This window comes from Lygodium microphyllum, chromosome 3 (genome assembly GCF_053477565.2).
Source record: "Lygodium microphyllum isolate KBCC chromosome 3, Lygodium_microphyllum_v1.1.10, whole genome shotgun sequence".
Taxonomy (NCBI): Eukaryota; Viridiplantae; Streptophyta; class Polypodiopsida; order Schizaeales; family Lygodiaceae; genus Lygodium; species Lygodium microphyllum.
Genome location: NC_141137.1, coordinates 113,811,032 through 113,831,012, shown reverse-complemented (window position 1 = coordinate 113,831,012; position 19,981 = coordinate 113,811,032). Strand labels below are relative to the sequence as shown.

Sequence of the window (19,981 nt, the reverse complement as noted above, 5' to 3'; positions counted from 1 at the left end):
TTTCAACCTTCAAAACTAGCCTCTCTTAGTGGCATTGCTCTGATACCATGGCAAGAATCACGTGGTGGGGGAACTAACTTAAGTTGTTACGCCAAACACACACTATACACACTAGAGGAAGCTCACTTGAGAACACAAGAAGAGAGATGGAGGCCAAAACGTTTTATTGTTGGTTTTTTCTTCTTCTTCTACACATAATACAATGTACATAAAGTATAGATAAGATACAACATAAAGAAAAGTGGCCTACTAAGTCAACCACTGCATAACTGACTATATAAATTGACTAGCGCTATAACTACACCAATTGTAGGTAGGTATAATAAACTAAATATAATAAGTGATAAGTCAATGGCTATGTGAGGATCATAATGACCACCAATATGCTAAGTGTGGATGTGCGGACCCACCTAGCCAGGTGGTCCATCATCAATGTCCACATATGTTGAGCTTGCCATCTCAACACAAACTTCCTCATTATGTCATCCAAATATTAAGCTCTCCTTCTTGTGTATTGTAAACGCCCCGAACAACGTAGTATGCTTAACAATTATGATATTCACTTGTTTTCGAGATTTAATATAAAAGAGAATGAACACTTAAAGCTAAAAATGAAAATTACTCACAAAATTACAGCCATGAAAATGTAAAAGTAATGGAGACAAAATTGAGGGTTGAAGATGGGCAACCCCCCCCCCCCCCCCCCCCCCCCGAAGGAATGTATTTCTGCTCAACCCAAGTCCCTTAGGGAAGAACTCAGTTACAATCAACCTGAGAGTGAGAAGAAGTAATTCTCACTCTCACAAGATCATGCAAAGATGTACAAACACACATGCATTATCTATTATGCAATGATAAGAACTGATTTCTTTACAGTATGAGAGAAGAAAAAGGGGAAATCAGCCTTCTCCATCGTTGAACAGTAGTACATGGATAGGGCTTGCTTCTTGTTGCTAAAATGGAAGAAAGAGCTTGAAAAGGAGGTGCTGTAATGAATTTGCAGGCTTGTTGTCCTGTAAAACAGTTGTGTGATAGAAGAGGGAATATGGAGGAATTTGATAACGGAGAAGTGGGGGATGATGATGGGGATGGATGGGGCCAGTTTCTGGCTATCTGTGGGTGCTGTACATGAGTTTACAACAAAGAAAAATGATGTTGAATGAAGAAAAACGAGCTCTTATTTATAGGAGAGGGGAGAGCTAGTACAAAAGGGGAAAGTGGAGTAGCACAAGACAAGTGTCCAGCCACATGTCATGAGATGTGACAAGTGGTGGGACACTTGGAAACTTGTGTGACCACTTGTCTCTTCTCTATGGCCTTCCTTTTTGGGTTGAATACTGTCAAGAATAGAAACAACCAAATTTAGTAAGCACAGTCAGAGTACAGAACTTACTATTTTTAGAATGACATCCCTATTTTTTAGGACTAGCATTTTTAGGCTAATTCGAGGCTCCTAAAATTTAAGGATCTCCTAAAATTTAGGGACCCCCCCAATATGGGTGTCATATGAAAGCTTTTTCCGTGTACATCGCAAAAATGGTATCCGAATCTTCATGTGACTTTCCTATGCAAAGAAATGTGCATTTCAAGCTTTCAGCCCACACATGCACATTATACAAGCATTTCATGATCATGCCATCTTGTTGATTGTAACTGTCTGTTCTGGTGGATCTAGCCCACACTTCAAGGCATCAATCCTTTTTGTGTGCGAGTCTAACCTTGATATGCATGAGTTCTAGTCACAGGCGCCCAATCGGGCCATATAGGTGGAAGTGTGAACTATCTTTTCTCTAACCCACCGCGTGGGTCCACCATAACCTGTGACCACTCATCAGTGGCCAGCTCCAATGCACTTTTCTTTATATCTAATTAGTGCAAAGAAAATAAATTTAATAAATCATTATATAGACAAATTAATGAAAAAGGATACAAATTCTGTTTCTATAGAGTTGTGACATGTATGTTGTATATCAAGTCTATAAGCACATCGTCTATCACAACCCTACTTACTTCATTCGCATATTCTCATGTACTTTATAATTGCACTCGTAACTTGGCATGCACCATCACCTTATATAGGAGGATTGCGAGATGGCTATGTCAAAGAGCGGGGTTCACGAATAGGATGAAAGGGTGGTCCCATTTAGAGTAGTGTCACAATCTTGATGTTGGTGTTGTCAGACTAAACCTCTCTATCTTCCACTCATGCCTCCATTTGTCTCACATGTAGTTTAAGCATGGCCTCCTTCATCATGAATTAGCAAAGCAAAAGCAAGTAGATCCATGACAACTTTCAAAGAAAGCACGCCCATGATATTTTTCACAAAGAAGCAAAGCAAAAGCGAGCAAGTCCATGCCAATTTTTTAATAGAGATTTAGATATTATTTTTCACAAAAAAGGAGAAAAAAGATTTGTACGTATAATAAATACCCCTTTTAATGACAAATATTGTAATCTAGTAGCCTCCCATTCGATGTAGTCATTTTGCTACGCTCTTTATGTAGTCATTGCCATTTTGAGTTGACCTTCATTGGAGTCTCATATCATTATGATCATGGGTAGTAATGGAGGTGAAATTCAAATCCAAGTATAAGATAAGTTGGGTGTAAAAGGAGGCTATTGACTTTGGAGAACTTCAAGCATTGTGCAGGGAGAGGGGACTAATATGTGTGCCACTCCCTTTTTTATTATGTATTTGTGAAGGCTCTCACATGTTTCGGAGAGTGCATTGCAAAAGTAGGTACTTGGACTTAATGCCAAACATGTGGATGGTGCTGGTGCAAGCATACACAACAATGCTACCTCAATTGCATCCATAAGATCCCAAGCACAATCAAGGAGGCTAGACGCAGTAGGTATCCCAATGTTGTCAAAATAAGCATGTAAAGGATGTAGTTTGCTCAGAAGTAGCTCAAATTCTTCCTTATCTACTCACTCATGTTTGCAATGACTTAGGCTCCTTGAAACATCAACTATCTACTATGAATTGTGACCATGGCCACAATGGTCTAATACTATAACAACCTACATGTGTATTGGCGTTTGTGACATGATGTAATATTAATGATGGTGCACCTTGTATTCCTAGGACTAGCTATTCCTATGCATAGTGTAGATGGTGTTGATGATAATGTTAATGATGGTGTGCCTTGTATTTTCAGGACCATCTATTCATGTGCATAATGTAGATGACGATGCGATGATGATGATGTACAAGCATTATCTCGTTGTTGACAATGTAGTAGTTGCACAATGATCCTTCGGGGGTTTTATAACAACTACCATCTTTAGAATATCTTAGGGGGATACTTTTCAAGTACAATAAGACATAAGAGGATCATGGTTGAGGAGTGTTGGTGGCCTCAATGGCTACTGCAATGGCCTCTAGACTAAGTACTATGACCATCGCTACCATCTTGTAGGTGCTAGGAGATACGCAACCTCCAATCTGCGCTGCAAAGGGACATAATGGTGTCGAGGGAGCACATGGAGAGGAGCATCACCGAAAACTTATTTGAGAGCAAAACACTAATGGAGAGTAGGACAAAGGATGATCGTCGAGATGAGCGAACATTGAGAACTTAAGAAGCATGCTTTTTTACTTTTTACACACATGCTTTTTTACTTTTTACATGTTTTGCTTTTATGTTCACATGTTAACTTCAAATATTGTAAAGTGGATTTCCAAAGATGGTGATGGAAAAATTAGACAATCAAACAAACAATTATAAAACTTGAATAAATGAGAAAATAGATTAAAGAAAAACATCAATTTTCATATTAAAAAGTGATTATTAGTGCTAGGTGTACTATCTTGCATATCTAATGCTTTTTCAATGGCATCCCCTACATTAATGGTTTCTTCAAGCACATTACTCCCCATGGTTTGAAAGCACTTACTTGTTACCATTGACTTGAAGCAAGTAGTATCCTAATTATAATAACTATAATTGGTTACAAAAATAATACTTTGAGATATTCTAGATTTAGATTTCAGTGTATGAATATAGACTTAACATTCATACGCGTAAGTCTACGTGCACTTGGAGTGTCTCATATAAACCAAATTAAGAACATGTTTGAAAACATCAAAGAATGATGGCATTTGCATATGTCTTGTTCGCCCATCAGTTTCTTAAGGAGTTAATACATCCTTACAAATTACATCCTTTTCTCACTATTTTCAAGGTGATGCAAGTATTTTACTCATTACATTAGTTCTCCACATTAAAAAAAATAGACTTAATAGTGATGAAATCTACTTGATGTATTATAATGTTTCCATTGGATGATTACACATTTAAAGACTTATTAATTCTAGTTTAGATCGAGCCTCATTAATAAAACAATAGAAAAGGAAATGATATAATTGGACTCGATGTCTAAGAACAGTCTTATTAATAAGTAGATGTAATATCCTCATAAATATTACGTTAGAGATCCAAAGGATCAAATTAGTTTTCAATTTCTAATAACTCATACTTAACACTAATTAATATTAATAGTACTCTTATGCTCTCATGTAAATAGCAGTCTTACTAATAATTAGATCTAACGGCCTCATAAATATTACGTTAGAGACCCAAAGGATCGAATTAGATCTCAATTTCTAATAACTCTTTCTTAAGGCTAATTAATATTAATTAATAATACTCTTATGCTCTCATGTACAGTTATAAGTTTCTTAGACGAGTCAAGGAAACTGCCACAAGTGGAGTATAAAGGGGAGCAGCTGCTAACGACCTGTACAAAGGAAGGATCCACCGAGAGTGAGAGAGAGAGAGAGAGAGAGAGAGAGAGAGAGCGAGCGCTTCTATCGGCATCCGATCCTGATCACACACAATCGAGTCGGCAATCAGAATAAATTCGCGTGGTGTGGTTTGATGGTACACAGGAGCACACCCTCTGTGTTGCAGGAACTCAAGATCGATCGCCTGATCCTTTACCCCTCAAGCCGCTGCAGAATCACACAAGGCCTTGCAATTGCATCTGCAAGTATAGCTCCCTCGGAAGAAGAAGCTCGGACATGGGGTGCGTTTGCTCAACAGGATGCTTCCCAAAGAAGAGTACCAGGAGTACGCTTCACTCTCTGTGTCACCTTCTTGGCCTTTTTTCTCAATATCTACTTGATTTGGTTATATTTGGGAACATTTGGTTATCTGGGAGATTTTGGCCCAGGGATCGTATGGGAATGCCTTATTGAAAGTTCAAGTTTGTAATTCACACTCAGTTTGCTCCAAGCAATTGTATAGGTATTAGAATTACTATTGGTATTGCCATTCGCATGGCATTTCCGATACCTAATCTGTTGGACATTAGCTATTGGAATTTCCATGTAGATTATTAGCTGATGGCTAATTTGCTATGAGAATTCTATTTATTTACATTATGTAATATATGAGTAGTGGCATGGCAGTTTAAGTAAACATCAGTCGTAAAATCTGGTACCGATACTGGGGAAATTTGATATTGGAATTACCATGTGAATTATTAGCTGATGGCTAATTTGCTATGAGAATTCTATTTATTTACATTATGCAATATATGACTAGTGGCATGGCAGTTTAAGTAAACATCAGTCATAAAATCTGGTACCGGTACTGGGGAAATTTGGTATTGGTTCATTGGAATGTGTTATCATATTTGAAGTTTATGGGGTGCTTCAAAGCAGCTGTATATGTTCTACATTGTGTATTGGGATCACCATGAGTTAATAAGTGTTTTAAACGTAGACAGGTCAAGGGCACATGCTTGTGAACATTCCTCTTGCTCCTGCTTCTGGCTTTTCTCTGCATGGTTTATGAGCACAAAGTGTTCTAGAATTGGAAAGGTAATTGTAAATTCTCAATTACCACTGAATGCTCTGTACCATCCTGCTTTATCCTTTAACCTTTTTTCACAGTCATCAAGCCACAGGCATCCATTACCTTACCAATTCATTTATATGCTGTTGATATGTGTGATTGGTTGTAGAGCAAGCAATGAATCTGTGATAGTGCTGGCAGTCTAGCTTCTATTCATAAGGTGTTGACATCTAATAACTTAAGCAAGTGAATGTATTGGTAGATTTCATCATCAATAATATGGATATAATGAGATTGAGAGGTCTATCTTGATTGAAAGAAAAGCATATGGAATTGAGTCTGTTCATAGGCAAAGTAGGTACAAGAAGTGTGATACTTCCCCTGTTGCTTTTGCCTACTAGTAGTTGGGTACTTGCTAGTCATTTGAGGCTACTGATAACATGGTTGCTTTCTGTATTTATTTTTTGGTCAAGATTCATCACACACTTTGTCTTGCAACAGGTCTTGGGAAAAAATTAAAGAAACCGAAGCCTTGGAAGCATCCAGAACCCATTATGTATTCAGATCTGAAACAAATGCGAGATGAATTTTGGGATACTGCACCTTACTATGGAGGAAAAAAAGGTTGGAACTGCAGAGATTGTATACATATTTTGTTTGTCTTAGTGGCAATTTGTGTGATTGCTGTTTGTCTGTGTAGATGATCTGCAATCTTGATCTTGTTTAAATGCTTCCAACAGAAAAGATTGTCAATAATTAAACATTCTCAATTTGTGGACAATAAATGTGTTTCTACACCTGTAGAAACTGGTGTGATCAGAACAAGAATTAACTTTAATATTGTCAACTAAATTCAATTAAATTAAAGTGACAAGTTAGATCCAAATCTTGGCATCCCTAGCTCTTGGCATTTGAGGACATTGCATTGGCAGGAAGGAACAAAGGCATAGGACAGGAGTAGGTCAAGGGCAGGTCGGCTTTAGGACTTTGCAGGACTTAATACAGACATTGGGATGGGTTTTCCGAATGTGCAAGTGAAGCTTTCATTAAATTGAAAGTTGGGACCTTATTATCTAAGTCATTAAAAGTTTTTCTTAGTGAGCAACTCACTTATGATGAGCAGCCCAATGAGCTAATTACTCATGCAAGCAAACCATGTGGATCAGCTCTTGGATGTTTTTCAGCTGTGAGCATTTGGAATCATAGACTTGATATTATTCAACTTCATCTCTCCTTTCAGCTTTGACAAGGTTGCTGTAGCAGAAATTGCAGTCTTTTGGGACTAGTTTTCTTGGTTTTCAGCCATGAAGAATGCTTGGAAAGCAGCTATGTCAGGGCTGGACAGCTTTGTGGCAGGTAGATGAACCTTTTGAATAGCAGATTGACATGAATGCTTGATGATCAGCTTGTGCATCCTGTTTGCACCTTCCCACCATGAGGATTGACTAATTTGATAATTTTAGTGCTGGTTTCTGTTTCTTTTCTCAGCCATCTCTTCAATTGGAACACTTTTGGACAGGATTGTCATGAAGGAAGTGAGAATTATACAGTTCTATCAGGAGAAAAGGGCGGGAATGTTTGGCAAATGCAAGGCATGGCCCAAAAGGAATGTATTTGGCAAGAACTGGGAGCATTTGCCCCTTCATTTAGGGCTGAAATTTTCTCCTGGGTTATGACTCTGTATTTTGAGGGTTTTCTGGGCGATCATCAAATTTGACCATTTGCAATTAGTCAAGTCCAATCTCTTCAACAATTTAAAGAGATTCTGCACGGAACGTCATGGTTGGGGTCAATAGGTGTTATTGTGCACGAGTAGTAGTAGTCTATCTCCCATCTGTGAGGTGTTTTGATAGCTGATTTGTTGTTATCAATGCGTTCAAGTTTAGGCTTCTACTGCCCATTGGGATTAACAAAGGCTGGTTCATTGATGATTGTTCCATTGTTGGAATGTCACCATGTTCTTTGAGGAGGTGTGGTCATCCTGTGGTGAAAACACACTTGGGTGATCTGTTTCGAATATTCCAAAGGCAGTAATTTTATTAGGTTAACTGGTATAGATGAGTGAAAATGTCTTACTGTAGTGAGCATTCTGATGAGGAGCAGGGTTCTTAGGGGAAGGAAATCTATGCATGATTTAGAAGCATCCTATACTCAAAATGCTGTAATAATGCAGGCAACCCCCTTTGCCAATGAAGAAGAACAGTCATTCTAAGAGGTAGCCTAGTGAGGCTCATGGGCAGCAGTTACTCCTTACTGGACAATATCTAGTGATGCTTAAAATGCAAGGAACTCGATTGCAGCAGACCTTTGATGGTCTAAATTCTGATTTGTAGGCTCAGAGTAACATGCAAATTTTGGACAGCTGACATTACCGCCTTCTGCACATCTAGGGCACTTTGGTGGAGGATTAGTGTTGCATGCTATGGCTGGTCATGCAGCTCATACTTGTGGAATTAATTGTCTTGGTTTTCAGCCTCCTGGTGTGTAAGGCTTTCAAGGTAATGTAATTTTGGCAATGCATAGTCACAAATGGAAGGGTGTGGGCAATGGTTATTACGAGCAGCACAACTCATGGAATGGGAACAGGCTCCCAAAGAGTGGATTGGGAACGGGAATACCATGTCATACAAACAAGAGTATTTAAGCTTAAACTATTAAAATATAAAAACATAACACCTTTTTAGTCTTTATTACTTAGTTTAAAGTTTGAAGTTTTTAGATTTTATGTTTTGGTTAAAGCATTTCTTAATACTTAACAACTTTTTTCATTTTCATATTTTAGTTAAAACGTTTTAGGTAAAATGCTGTTTTATGTTTAAGCTGTTGCGTGCATTTTTAAAAGCATTTAAGTTTAATCAAGACATTTTTAGTTTTATATTTAGTAAGGTGAAATGTCTTAGTTCTTAAGTCTTAGCTTAAACATTTAAGTCTTTATGTTTTAGTTTTTTCGTTGTTTCATTATTAGCATGTAATTAAAAATGATTTTACTTTTTAAGTTTGAGTTCAAATGCTTTAGTGTTAAGTTTTAGTTTTCTTTGATGTTCTAATAATAAAACATAGCATTTTAATGGCTCAAATGCCCATTTAGTCTTACACGAGTGTTTAAACGACTGTCTGTCCAATTTAACACACTACAACAAAGTCCATTTGCTTGTTTCCAACGTATTCTTTTGGTGATGTGTCACCTTGCTGGGTTCCTTTATGTTCCAACATTCCAAGCAATTTGGATGCCATGTTCCAATATTCCAAGCTTTGTGGAATGGCATCCCCTTTGAGTATGTGGCAATGCAGCCCAAAATGCATTGTTGTATGTACAACTTTGGTATGCAGTTGGGAATGCAAAGTGGCTTGTTTGCAAACATGGTTAGATGTGCTGGGGCACTGTTGTTGCAGCCACCTGTGAATGATAATTTGATACCTAAGGGCAAGGTCAAGGATTCCAAGGAAGGAGGGGCAGCATTTGAAGTTTAGAACATTTAATGGTGTACAAGATAGGTTGAAAGCTTTGACTTTCTTCCAACAGTTTTATATATCTTATTCTGGGGATAACTTTTTTGAGCCTCCATGGTCAAAGGCAATGCAGTACAATTGTAGACAACATTATTGTTATAGGTCAAAGCTTCGTCCACTTGGGGTATTATTCAAATGAGATCTCTCTTCTACTTGGCTGATTGATTTCAATGACAGCATGGAATAAACTAGATGCTACACACAGTAAAGACCTGGAAGACTAAAGTAAACAGTGTCGAGGAGCAATTGCTACCTGTTAGTTCTTTTTGTGAAGTGCCTCGTTTGCCATGTTAGGGAAGTGCAAAGCAGTCTAAAGGAATGGATTTGATGGGGATTGGAACATTTGCCCCTTCGTTCAGACCTGAAAACTTCTGCTGGTTTATGGCTTTGTATTTTTGGGAATTTTGGTTGATCATCAAATTCGATCATTTGTACTTGGTCAAGTCTAATCTCTTCAACAATCTAAAGAAACAACACAAGGGGTGCCATGGTTGGGCCAAGAGGTTTCATCGTGCATGTAGTATGTTCAAATTTAGATTCTATGCTCTTTGGGATTGCCAAAGGCCACTTTCAACCGTTTTTTTCCCCCCTTTTCTATAAAGGATGTTGGAGATCCCTTCTCAATTTAGCAGATTTTTGTATATCCCCTAGGCTCATGGCATTGGCACATTGGACAGCATGCCTTCCATTACTTGAAAAGGCACTCAAATCTTGGCATTCTGTCGGTCAAACTTGACCTTTTGACATACAATGCATGTGCATACAAAGTGACCCACATCATGTCGTTGTGCAGACTATCGTCCTTTGTGTGAAACCTTTGGATGCATCATGTGTTGAGTTAACTTTAAGTTGATGGAGAAAGTGTGACAATGACCTTAGAGGAGTGGTTCAAAATAACACTTTTAGTTATCTTAAGTAGCATATGCATATAAAACTTTGCTTTGGATCTAGTTTATTAAGTAAGGAAGATTGACCTTTAAAGGTTGGTGGGGAGGAGGAAATGCAAGCTACAAAGCCATGCATGAAGGAGGCTTTTTGTGTGAAGGCCAGCTTTACAGTTCTGATTGCATGGTACATGCTAAAGAAGGGAAAGAGAGCTTTATGTGGGGAAAAGCAAGACAGGATCAGAGTGTGGCTTTATGTGCCCTGGTACTAGTGCAGAGTTTTGGGGGTGCTCAGAAGAGAGGGGAAGATGAGGAGCATGCTTTGTCTGCCTATTCCGTCATCCCTTTAGGAGTATGATTGAATAGTCAACCAACTGTGAGAAGAGGGGGAAGTGACGTTGTATGGTGCCCTTTTAAGAAGGCCGCATTACTACGGTCTCGAGAGGGATGGCATGAGCTATGTGTTCCTATGAGCAGGGTGGACAACTGAGATTAGGAAAATTGGGAGCAAGGCAGTGGAGTACTGCAGCTTTATCGTTCATGCATGGCCATATGATTGCGAAGGAGAGAGAAGCCAATCATCCCCTGTGGCTTTCTGGAATAACCCAGTGTCCCAATGTGCACACAAGGACATGAAGAGGAGAAGCAGCTTGCTGGAAGCTCATCATCATCAGGGTCTGGTCCCAGCACATCCATGAGAAAGCTGGCTGATGCATGCACAGTTAACAACTGCTAAAGCTTGCTGATGATGTGTTACTCGTGGACTTGTAGAGGCCGCTGGTCAGGCCTTCTGATCTGGTAGGTCTTGGTTCTTGGATGTCAATCCGAGTGGTGGTCGTCACCCTGCAACATGTCACTCCAGAAGCTAGGAAGAAGATCCACATGAGTGACTGTTTGGCGCCAAATGAGGTTGCTAAAGAACAAGTGTATGGTAATGCAACGCAGAAATGAGCACCCAGAAGCACATGCATATGCAGGAATGAAGAAGCAGGTGGCCAAAAACAGCTGAGCATAAAGAGCATCAAATTACAAAGAAAGGAGGAAGTATTGAAAGCATTGTGTTCCTTCAATCATATGCCATTCATTTGAGATGATAGACCAAACACCAATCTACAACCTTAGCTCTTCATTTGGAGTCAGTGGGTCTTTTTGGTATACCTTTGGCTCATAGATCCTTAGTATGAATGAAGACACAGAATGGCCCCGGTTATGGTATTATTCCTGCCAACATAGGGGCTGTCATGTTTATTGCCAATCCTTTTTCATTTGCTCCTTGTATGTGTTAAATGGCTTGAGGAAGCTAGTTTTGATAGCCTTGACAAAAGAGAGGTCTTGGATAGCTGAAGGGGACATGCAGCCACTAGAATTGTAGTGCTCAATAAGGAAGTCATGTCCAGCGTGGAGAACTTGACACAAGCAGGACCAAGAAATTATTCAGCTGCCAGCTAGGGCCGATGAATCCCCAAATTCAATTGATCAAGAATGGATTGAGAGCTATAAGACAAGTAGGACCAAGAACATGATGCTCTGGTACCAATTGTTGCTGCAATGGGAGAGAAAAGAGAGAAACAAAAAGGCACTATACAAGATTGTGTCAGAGTGAAGCAATGCGGAAGTGAATGACCAAGACAAAGAGTGAACACACACACACAGAATGACACAAAATCTGCAGTGAAGAATGCTGTTGCAGAAATATACATAGGTGCAGAGAGAATATCTGCCTATGTCTCCACCTCCAAGATCTCAGTCTCGGTCAGCCCTGAGAGCAGTCTCCAGGTCTACAACCTGAAATATGTGAAATGAGTGCTGAAATCAGGGCCTATTAATAGGCTAGGAAAAACACGAAAAATAATGCAGGTCGGCTGCATTTAATGCAGATGCAATTGATTGGACAACAATTGTCCGACTGCTGCACACTGGCCAATTGTGCCATGTCAGTTGCCATGTGGCACTCCTGCACTTGTCGCTTGCCGAACCAGCTGCTCCTACCTGTCTAGGGAATGTCCAGCTCTACCACCCCCTCTCAAATCTCCTGGACATGGCAGAAGGCTAAGGGATCTGGAGTGTTGTCGAAGTAAAGCCTAGGGAAGCACCTTGGTAAACGAATCGGTAAAGATTGTTCTCTGCCTTGCAATAGACTAGGGAAATAGTCTCATCCAGAATCTTCTCCCGAATGAAATAGTATTGGATCTCAATATGCCTCGTCCTAGCATGAAATACAAGATTCCTGGCCAAGGCAATGCAACTCTCATTGTCGCATTGTAGAACAATAGGACCTGTCAGCGCGGGTAGCCAAGCTCCTCTAGGAGCCGGCGAAGCCACGCTGTCTCACATGTAGTAGAAGACACCGCCTGATACTCCACCTCAGTTGACGAGAGGGCAACTGTGGGTTGCTTCTTGCTACTCCATGAAACAACACCAATACCCAAAGTAAAACAATAACCTATCGTGGACCTCCGATGATCCACATTACCAGCCCAATATGAATCACTCCAACCTGTATTACCAAGTCTAGAGTACCTGTACTAGCAGGATAATAGATCCCAAGATCAGGAGTCCCCCATAGGAACCGCAAAATCCTCTAAGCAGCTTGCCAAATGCACCATCTTAGGTTCACTCATGAACCTAGCCAGCACATCTATAGCATAACATAAGTCAAGATGGGTATTAAGAAGCCAGATCAAGGAGCCAACCAACTGTCTATATCGGGTAGCATCTGCCAAAGGAGAATTGGAATGAGCTGTAGCCTTCTAATTCGGGTCTATAGGAGTTGTAAGAGACTTGCATCCCTTCATCACATGTAGTCAAGAGCTCCTGTACATACCGCTGTTGGGAAATAAAGACCCCCCTCCGAGTCTGATAGATCTCAAGACCTAGAAAGAAGTGAAAAAGTCCTATATCCGTCATCTCAAACTTCTCATGAAGTGCTACCTTCGTCTGCTCGACCATTTGAGTATAATCACGTGTCACAATCAAATCATCCACGTAAAGGACAAACAACACATGACTTCCACTGGAGGCATGGACATTCAACTAGGGGTCGGCTTTGGAATGCCCATACCCTAATTTCTCTTGGAGGAACGAGTCAATTTTCTCATTCCAAGCACGGGGAGTGTAACCAGCCTTCCTTCCGTGGATGGGTGGTAAATCCTTGATTACAACATAATTACACTAGCAAACAATAAATTCAAATCTGAAAATACAAATTTACCTACTGATCTTGGACAATGCACACCCGATTGGCCTCCGAAATTGACGCCCCTTTCAATATTTCTTTAGCTTTATTGAATAAGAAGTTGATCTGCAATGGGATTTTTCCGATCTTCTTCTCAATCCAAATTTCCCTTGCTATCCAAAGTGACGAGCAAGTCTTCAATCTGATTTGCCCCTTGATTCAGGCACTTAATTGGCTTTCACTCACTTCATAGACGATGGAAATGCCCCAAATTCAATGGCTGGCTAGTCCTCCACTTGAATTTAGCTGAAATTCACCTTCATCCTTCATATTTCTTACACGCTTCCCAAGGTTGCTGCTAAACCCTAATTTTTGCTGTAAATTAGGGCTTACAGCAAAGAAATTTGCAATTTCTCAGCCTCCAAGGGTCTAAATACTGAAATCTTTGGAGCAAGGCTATGAAATGGCTGGGAGATGAGAGAGAAAGTTGTAGAGAGAGAAAATTCAGAGTTTTGTTGTGAAGAATGACTGAAAATCAGTCAAATGCAGCTGTTGCCCTGCCACAACAGCAATAAATGCTGTCGCCTATAGCTAAGACATCCAAATTAGCTGTCATCATGTACCTGGATGCAATTGCCTAGCTGTGGAGGGTCTGAATCGGCAAATCACCTCCTCAAACTCACTCGTGGCTGGCTGCAATGGCTGAAAATAGGTTGGCCATGGCTGCCCACAGCTCTCCCACATTTTCTACAGCAAGAATGCTCTCGTTTCTCCTCTTCTTCAGCCTTTTATCAGCCTGTATGGGCAAGTTTGCCAAGTGGCAGCCTTCCCAAATGGTTTTTCCAACATTATCCATAATTAAATATTAATTTTCAGCTTTTAATTATTAAAAATTAATCTAATAATTATTTTGGTGCCCAGAAAAATAATCTGACTGGCTAATAATTAAATTGGCTAGGCATCTTCCACTCCCGAGTCTCTCTGTGCCATCTTTGACCATTTGATTGGCGTTAAGTACCATTAAACGCCACATCTCCAGTGTCACCAATGCAACTTTTACCTTTGACATCTCGTGATTTTCTGGAGTCCTAGGCTCGTAAATTTACTCTAACCTCAGTTGCACCTCACATGTGCAACATTTGCTTAATCATGTGATTGAAAATTAATCTGCATATTAAGTGAGGTTTCAAAAATACATGTCCTCATGACAGGGAGCTTGCTTAAGGCCATAGAGAGCCTTCCGCAACTTGTATACCTTACCATCAGAAGAACCAAAGCCTGGAGGCTACTCAACATAGATCTCCTTCTTCGACTCCCCATCTAGGAAGGCAGACTTCACATCCAGCTGATAGACCGGCCATCTCCTATGGCTAGCCAAGGCAAGGACTATGTGAATAGTGGCCATCCGAACTGTAGGGGCAAAGGTATCATGGAAATCAATGCCTGGGCGCTGTGCAAAACCTTTAGCAACAAAGTGGGCCTTGCGCTTGTCCAATGTGCCATCACTGTGGTACTTGGGTCTTGAAGACCCATTTGACTCCAATGGTCTTCTTATGAGGAGGCTTTGGCACGAGATACGAAGTGCCAGTCCGCTCAATCGACTCCAGCATCTGCTCCATTGCTTTTCGCCAATGATCATGCTGTAAAGCCTTCTTCATGGAAGTAGGCTCTTGATCTTGCAGGACACAAGCCATCAAAGACTAATTAGTGTAAATAAGCTCAGTGTGGTGTGCTTGGTTCCTCCGAGAACGCCTTGGGTCATTCTATGGCTGCCACTCCTTAGGGATTCCCTTAATCCTTGCATCTCGAAGAGTGCCTAGCTATCATCAGGATCTCCAAGAACAGGGTGTTTCTCACCCCCCTTTGAGGTTGGAACTTCCACAAACCAAACATCACAGCTTGCATAAACTTCCCGCTTAACAGGATCATACAAGCAATAGCCTTGAGATTGCGAGCTATAGCCCACAAACACCTGTCTTTTGGAAGCAGCTTCAAATTTGTCATGCTGTCTTCGGGATGTGAACGTAGGCATCACACCCAAAAACCCTGAAATAAGAAACATTTGGCTTAGACCCAAACTACGCCTCATATGGAGTCATGTCAACAATAACGGAAGTAGGAGAATGATTAAGAATGTGAATTGTGGTAGCCATAGCTTGAGCCCATAGACACTCAGGTGTCTGATGATGGTCCATCATGGTATGGGCCATCTCGATCACGTTGCAATTCTTCCGCTCCAAGATGCCATTTTTCTGAGGGATGTTTGTATTGGCAAACTCCTGGTGAATACCATGATCGGCACAAAAATGAGCAAACTCATTAGAAACAAAATCTTCGCCCTTGTCCGATCGAAGGTCTTTAACTTCCGGCCCAATCGGTTATCCTCAAAGAGCAACCAATCCTTAAAGTTGGAGAAAGCCTCCAACTTCACCTTCAAGAAATAAGCCCATGTCATCTTGTTGTAATCATCCACCATTAGCATGAAATACAAGCTCCCTCAAAGGGACTTTGTCTGCATCGAGCCATAAAGATAGGTAGAAATAGGCTCTAAGGATGCTGAAGACCACCTTGAAGCCTTGTTGGGAACAACATCACGAGTTTGCTTCCCACGGATGCAGGATATACAAGGCTGTTGGCTCACCACAATATCTGGTAGACCTTGAACAAGCTGTTCCTTTGATGCCTTCTGAAGGTAATCATAATTGAGGTGGCCAAACTAAGCATGCCAAAGCTCAGACTGAGTTTGGGAGGTAAGAAGAAGAGAAGTCAAGGCAGAAGAAGACTGCAACTTGTAGACTCCATTCTCCTCATAACCTGAAGAAAGAACCTGTCTTAATCCACGATCAAGAATTTGAAAAGAATCCTCATCAAATTCGACCAAAAGGCTGAGGGCACAAATCTTGTGTATCGAAAGTAGATGGTACCCCAATGCTAGCACGTAAAGTACCTCGGATGTATGGGCATCACCACGCCCATCTGGAATAAGATGCATGTTTCCCTGTCCCTAAATAGGAATAGACGAACTGTCACCAATGAGAATCTGGCCATGCGAAGGCCGCAAATGAGCAACACTTGCGAAAGGAGTCATGCGCCGAGAGGCACCACTGTCAACAATCCACTCCTGAGTATATGGGGCTGTCAACGCAGCATCAAAAGCCGTCAGGGTTGAATCCTCAACCACCTCCAAGTGGAGGAAAGCAACTGATGAGGGAGCAGTCACTGCTCTGGAATCCTTTGAAGATTTCCTTTTTTTCTCCTTCTCCTTTCTCCTTGTTGGGACAATTCTTCTTCCAATGACCTGTTTTGCCACAAATGTGACAAGTAGACTCCTTTTGATTGTCCTTAGATTTGTCCTCCTTCTTTTGGCCCTTCTTCTGAGAGGACTGACCAACCAAGGCCTTAGATTTTGAAGCATTGGTACCTTTCAATTGCTCCTCTTGGTCCAAGACCATAGGAACCAACTCTTCCCACTGAAGAGTCTTAGACTTCCTTGAAGCAATTAAGGTGGAATAAAAACCACTGAAATGGGGCGATAATTGTGAAAGAAGAGTTATCACTATGTCTGCGTTTTGAACTTGCATCTGAAGCTACCTCAGCTTGTTGATATGCTCCCGCATAGGAGATGACTTGTTGACACTCATGGTTTCAGCTTGGTCTACACAGCAAGCAAAGGAGGCTGAAACCATATCAGGAGCAGCTGATTTAGGAGACTGGTACATGGAGACAGTTTAGAGATGAATCATGATCAACTCCCAAATCTGAGCAGAAAACTGTCACAGAAGTCTAAATGATAAGTGGCACACCTATGATAATGCATGGCAAGTTCTCTTTTCTTTTTTGAAAAATGGCATTTTCTACCTTCCAGATTGGAATTTTGGAGAATTTCAAAAGTTATAGCTTTGGAACAATTCAACAGAGCTGATTTTGATATTTGCCAAATGCATAACTCAACAATCTTAAGATAGCCTTTGTATGGAAGTTCTGGAATCTCTTCAAGTATCTTAAATCCATAAAGGAAGTTGGCGGTTGTGTGTATACTCAAGACGTTGAAGATAGTATTTGTATGAAAGTTCATCTTAGAGTATCTGAAATCTCTTCAAGTATCTGGAAGTCCATAAAGGAAGTTGGTGATTATCTGGAAATCCATGAAGGAAATTGGTGATTGTGTGTATTTGAGTAGCTTTTTTTTTTTGGTCTCCAATGAAGGTGGCAGCACGATTCAAAACCATGATGCTGTTTTGTGTGTTCTTGTTGTGAATCCAGAGTGTGCTTGCAACGCATTAGAGTAGCTACAGTTTATCTGTGCAGGAGCATTCATTATTTACCATCAGTATTTTTGATGCAGAAATATGGGATGCTCTTCATGCTGCTTCAGAGGCAGAGTTGAGCCTTGCACAGCTGATTGTAGATAGTGCTGGCATCATTGTTACTTCAGAAGATATGTCCACATGTTATGATGAAACAGGTACTTCTTTTATCTCACTTCACTGTGGCAAACTATATATTATTGGAAAACAAACTCATCTCTTGTAGCTCTTTCGTGCAGGAGCAAAATACAGTTTACCACACTACGTGCTAAGTGAACCTGTAAATTTAATAAAGGGGTAAATGAATTGAATCATATGTAAATGCATGGGAATCAGCTGTTTGCAAGGAAGTAGAAGCTACTTGCCATGATTGTGTGTGGTAAAGCTTTCTGCTAAGGGGTTATTGTAATGGTGGCTGCCTTTCCACCCAATGGGCTCAATGGAGCAGTGTACAATTGCTTTGTGCTGATTGGCAGCTTTCATTATATCAGTTCAAATAAGTATGGCTTCCATAAAAAATTAGTGTGGTCTTCTTTTGTTCAAAGGACAAAATAGGAGGCCTTGCTCACAGGTGGCTTCATGCAAGCTGTTAAGACAAAGGCACCACATTTATGTAAAGGGATATTGAGTCTAGCATTATTTGGCTAACATACATGGATGAGCGAGTGTTTATGTTCTCTATTGTGAACATTTTGTAAACTGGCTTTTGTTGAATCAGAATTGTGTTATGGCACAACTTTGCTGTTCTTTATTTTGTACGAGTTCAAGTTCTTGACTTGAAGCAAGAAAACCAGTGAAGATCAATGTAACATATGCATGGTGGACCTTCCAACAGAAGTTGGCAAGTTCTGTACACACAGGAGAAACCTTTTTGTTGCCAGCCGTTTAGATGTATTTCTACCACTTCCCTGTTGTGATATTAGTCCACAAGTTGTGCACTCAAAGTGATTTGTATGGGAAGAAGCCTTCTTTGAGAGTCAATATCTTCTCTTATAGGTGAGACAGTAGCTATAAAGGGTTATGTTATGAGGTTTTTCTTATTTTTCTAAATAATGTTGAAGCTGGTTTGCAACCTTTTAGATTGGTGTTTCTCCCAGGGTCCTGAAAATGTGATGCTTATTTCCGAAGTATACATGATGGTATGCATTAAGGGTATTCTAAGCTCAAAAGGGACATTTTCAGAACATCGATACATAATTCTCTTGGCCCACCATTGACTACACTCTTTTGTAGACAATTGTGTGCTTTTCTAAGCCTTATGTTTATATGAAGTCTGTATATGAACCCCTTGGTTCTAATTTCTGGTGCACTCATATTTTCTCTGCATTGGCAAGATCTTTAGTTTTGATATGAAGTTTTCTTGGTTCTGTGAAGATGTGGCTAAAGTGATTCACTCAATTAAAAAGCACATGATTTTGTGGCTGGAAACAACAAGGATTTTGGCCTTCTAGTAATTGCTTTTCGTAAAGTTTAAAATGATCCAGGATCCTCAACTGTAGACAATTAGCAAGATCTTTAGTTTTGACGTAAAGTTTCCTCAATTCTGTGAAGATGTGGCTAAAGTGATTATCACACCTAAAAAGCACACAATTCTATGGCTGGAAACACAAGGATTTTGGCCTATCTAGCAATTACTTTTTTTAAAGTTTAAAAGGATCCAAGATCATGTACTGTAGGCTAGTAACTTAAAGCGGGTGAATGCTTCTTTGGCAGGGTTGCAGTAACTTTTGTAATAGGACCCCTGATTCCTAATGACAATTTCCTCTACTTTGTTTACAGTAACGAGAAACTCTAAATGTGCAGAGGTTGTAACAGATGCACTGAAAACTTGTCTAGACTTTGAAAGCGAAGTTTACTTTTGCATATCTGCTTGCTTGCATTGGTACTAATTTATCCAAATGATCACATGCTTTGGTTTGTATTCAGTCCTCAATTTGAAGGTAGTGACATAAGAGGATACAAGTGTAATATTCATGAAAAATCCTCTTGTAGTCAAAGCATCTTTATGTTGTTAACCATGTATCATTATGAATACTACTGATTGGGAGCGTACGAAGCATGCATTTTCTTCTTGAAATGGCTAGTTATATTTTCAATTTGGAAACCTTGCTTGGTTTGTCAAATGGTATGCACAAAGTTTGTGATGATTTACATTCAAATTTCAAGCTTCCACACCAAAAGACAGACCAAAAAAGGGAAAAAACCAAAATTGAAAGATCAGCATGCAAGCCTTGGAAGTTTATAATTGCCTAGTCCTTCAGTTGGCATTTTAATAGGATGGGGAACTCCTTTTTTTAGCT

General features: G+C 40.2%; 1 protein-coding gene across 2 annotated transcripts; it reads left to right on the top strand.

Moving 5' to 3' along the window:
• The first annotated feature begins 4,716 nt into the window (after positions 1-4,716).
• On the top strand, positions 4,717-18,690 carry LOC148038784 (uncharacterized). 2 transcript variants are annotated; one of them, XM_087674626.1, is made up of 4 exons: positions 4,717-5,032; positions 6,307-6,429; positions 17,720-17,839; positions 17,921-18,690. In XM_087674626.1, the coding sequence occupies exons 1-4, from the start codon at positions 4,885-4,887 to the stop codon at positions 17,980-17,982; spliced, it is 453 nt and encodes a 150-aa protein (XP_087530752.1). In that variant the 5' UTR covers positions 4,717-4,884; the 3' UTR covers positions 17,983-18,690. The 2 variants fall into 2 exon arrangements, with proteins under 2 accessions (XP_087530752.1, XP_087530753.1); XM_087674627.1 differs by having other exon boundaries at positions 4,890-5,076; positions 17,921-18,683.
• Positions 18,691-19,981: the final 1,291 nt, after the last annotated feature.

Bases quoted from the DNA above. Each gene is read 5' to 3' on its own strand.
- LOC148038784 (XM_087674626.1), top strand. From the start codon at position 4,885: ATGGTACACAGGAGCACACCCTCTGTGTTGCAGGAACTCAAGATCGAT. The intron at 5,033-6,306 runs GTGCGTTTGCTC...GTCTTGCAACAG, and splicing joins AGAAGAAGCTCGGACATGGG to GTCTTGGGAAAAAATTAAAG. The intron at 17,840-17,920 runs GTACTTCTTTTA...TCTTTCGTGCAG, and splicing joins CACATGTTATGATGAAACAG to GAGCAAAATACAGTTTACCA.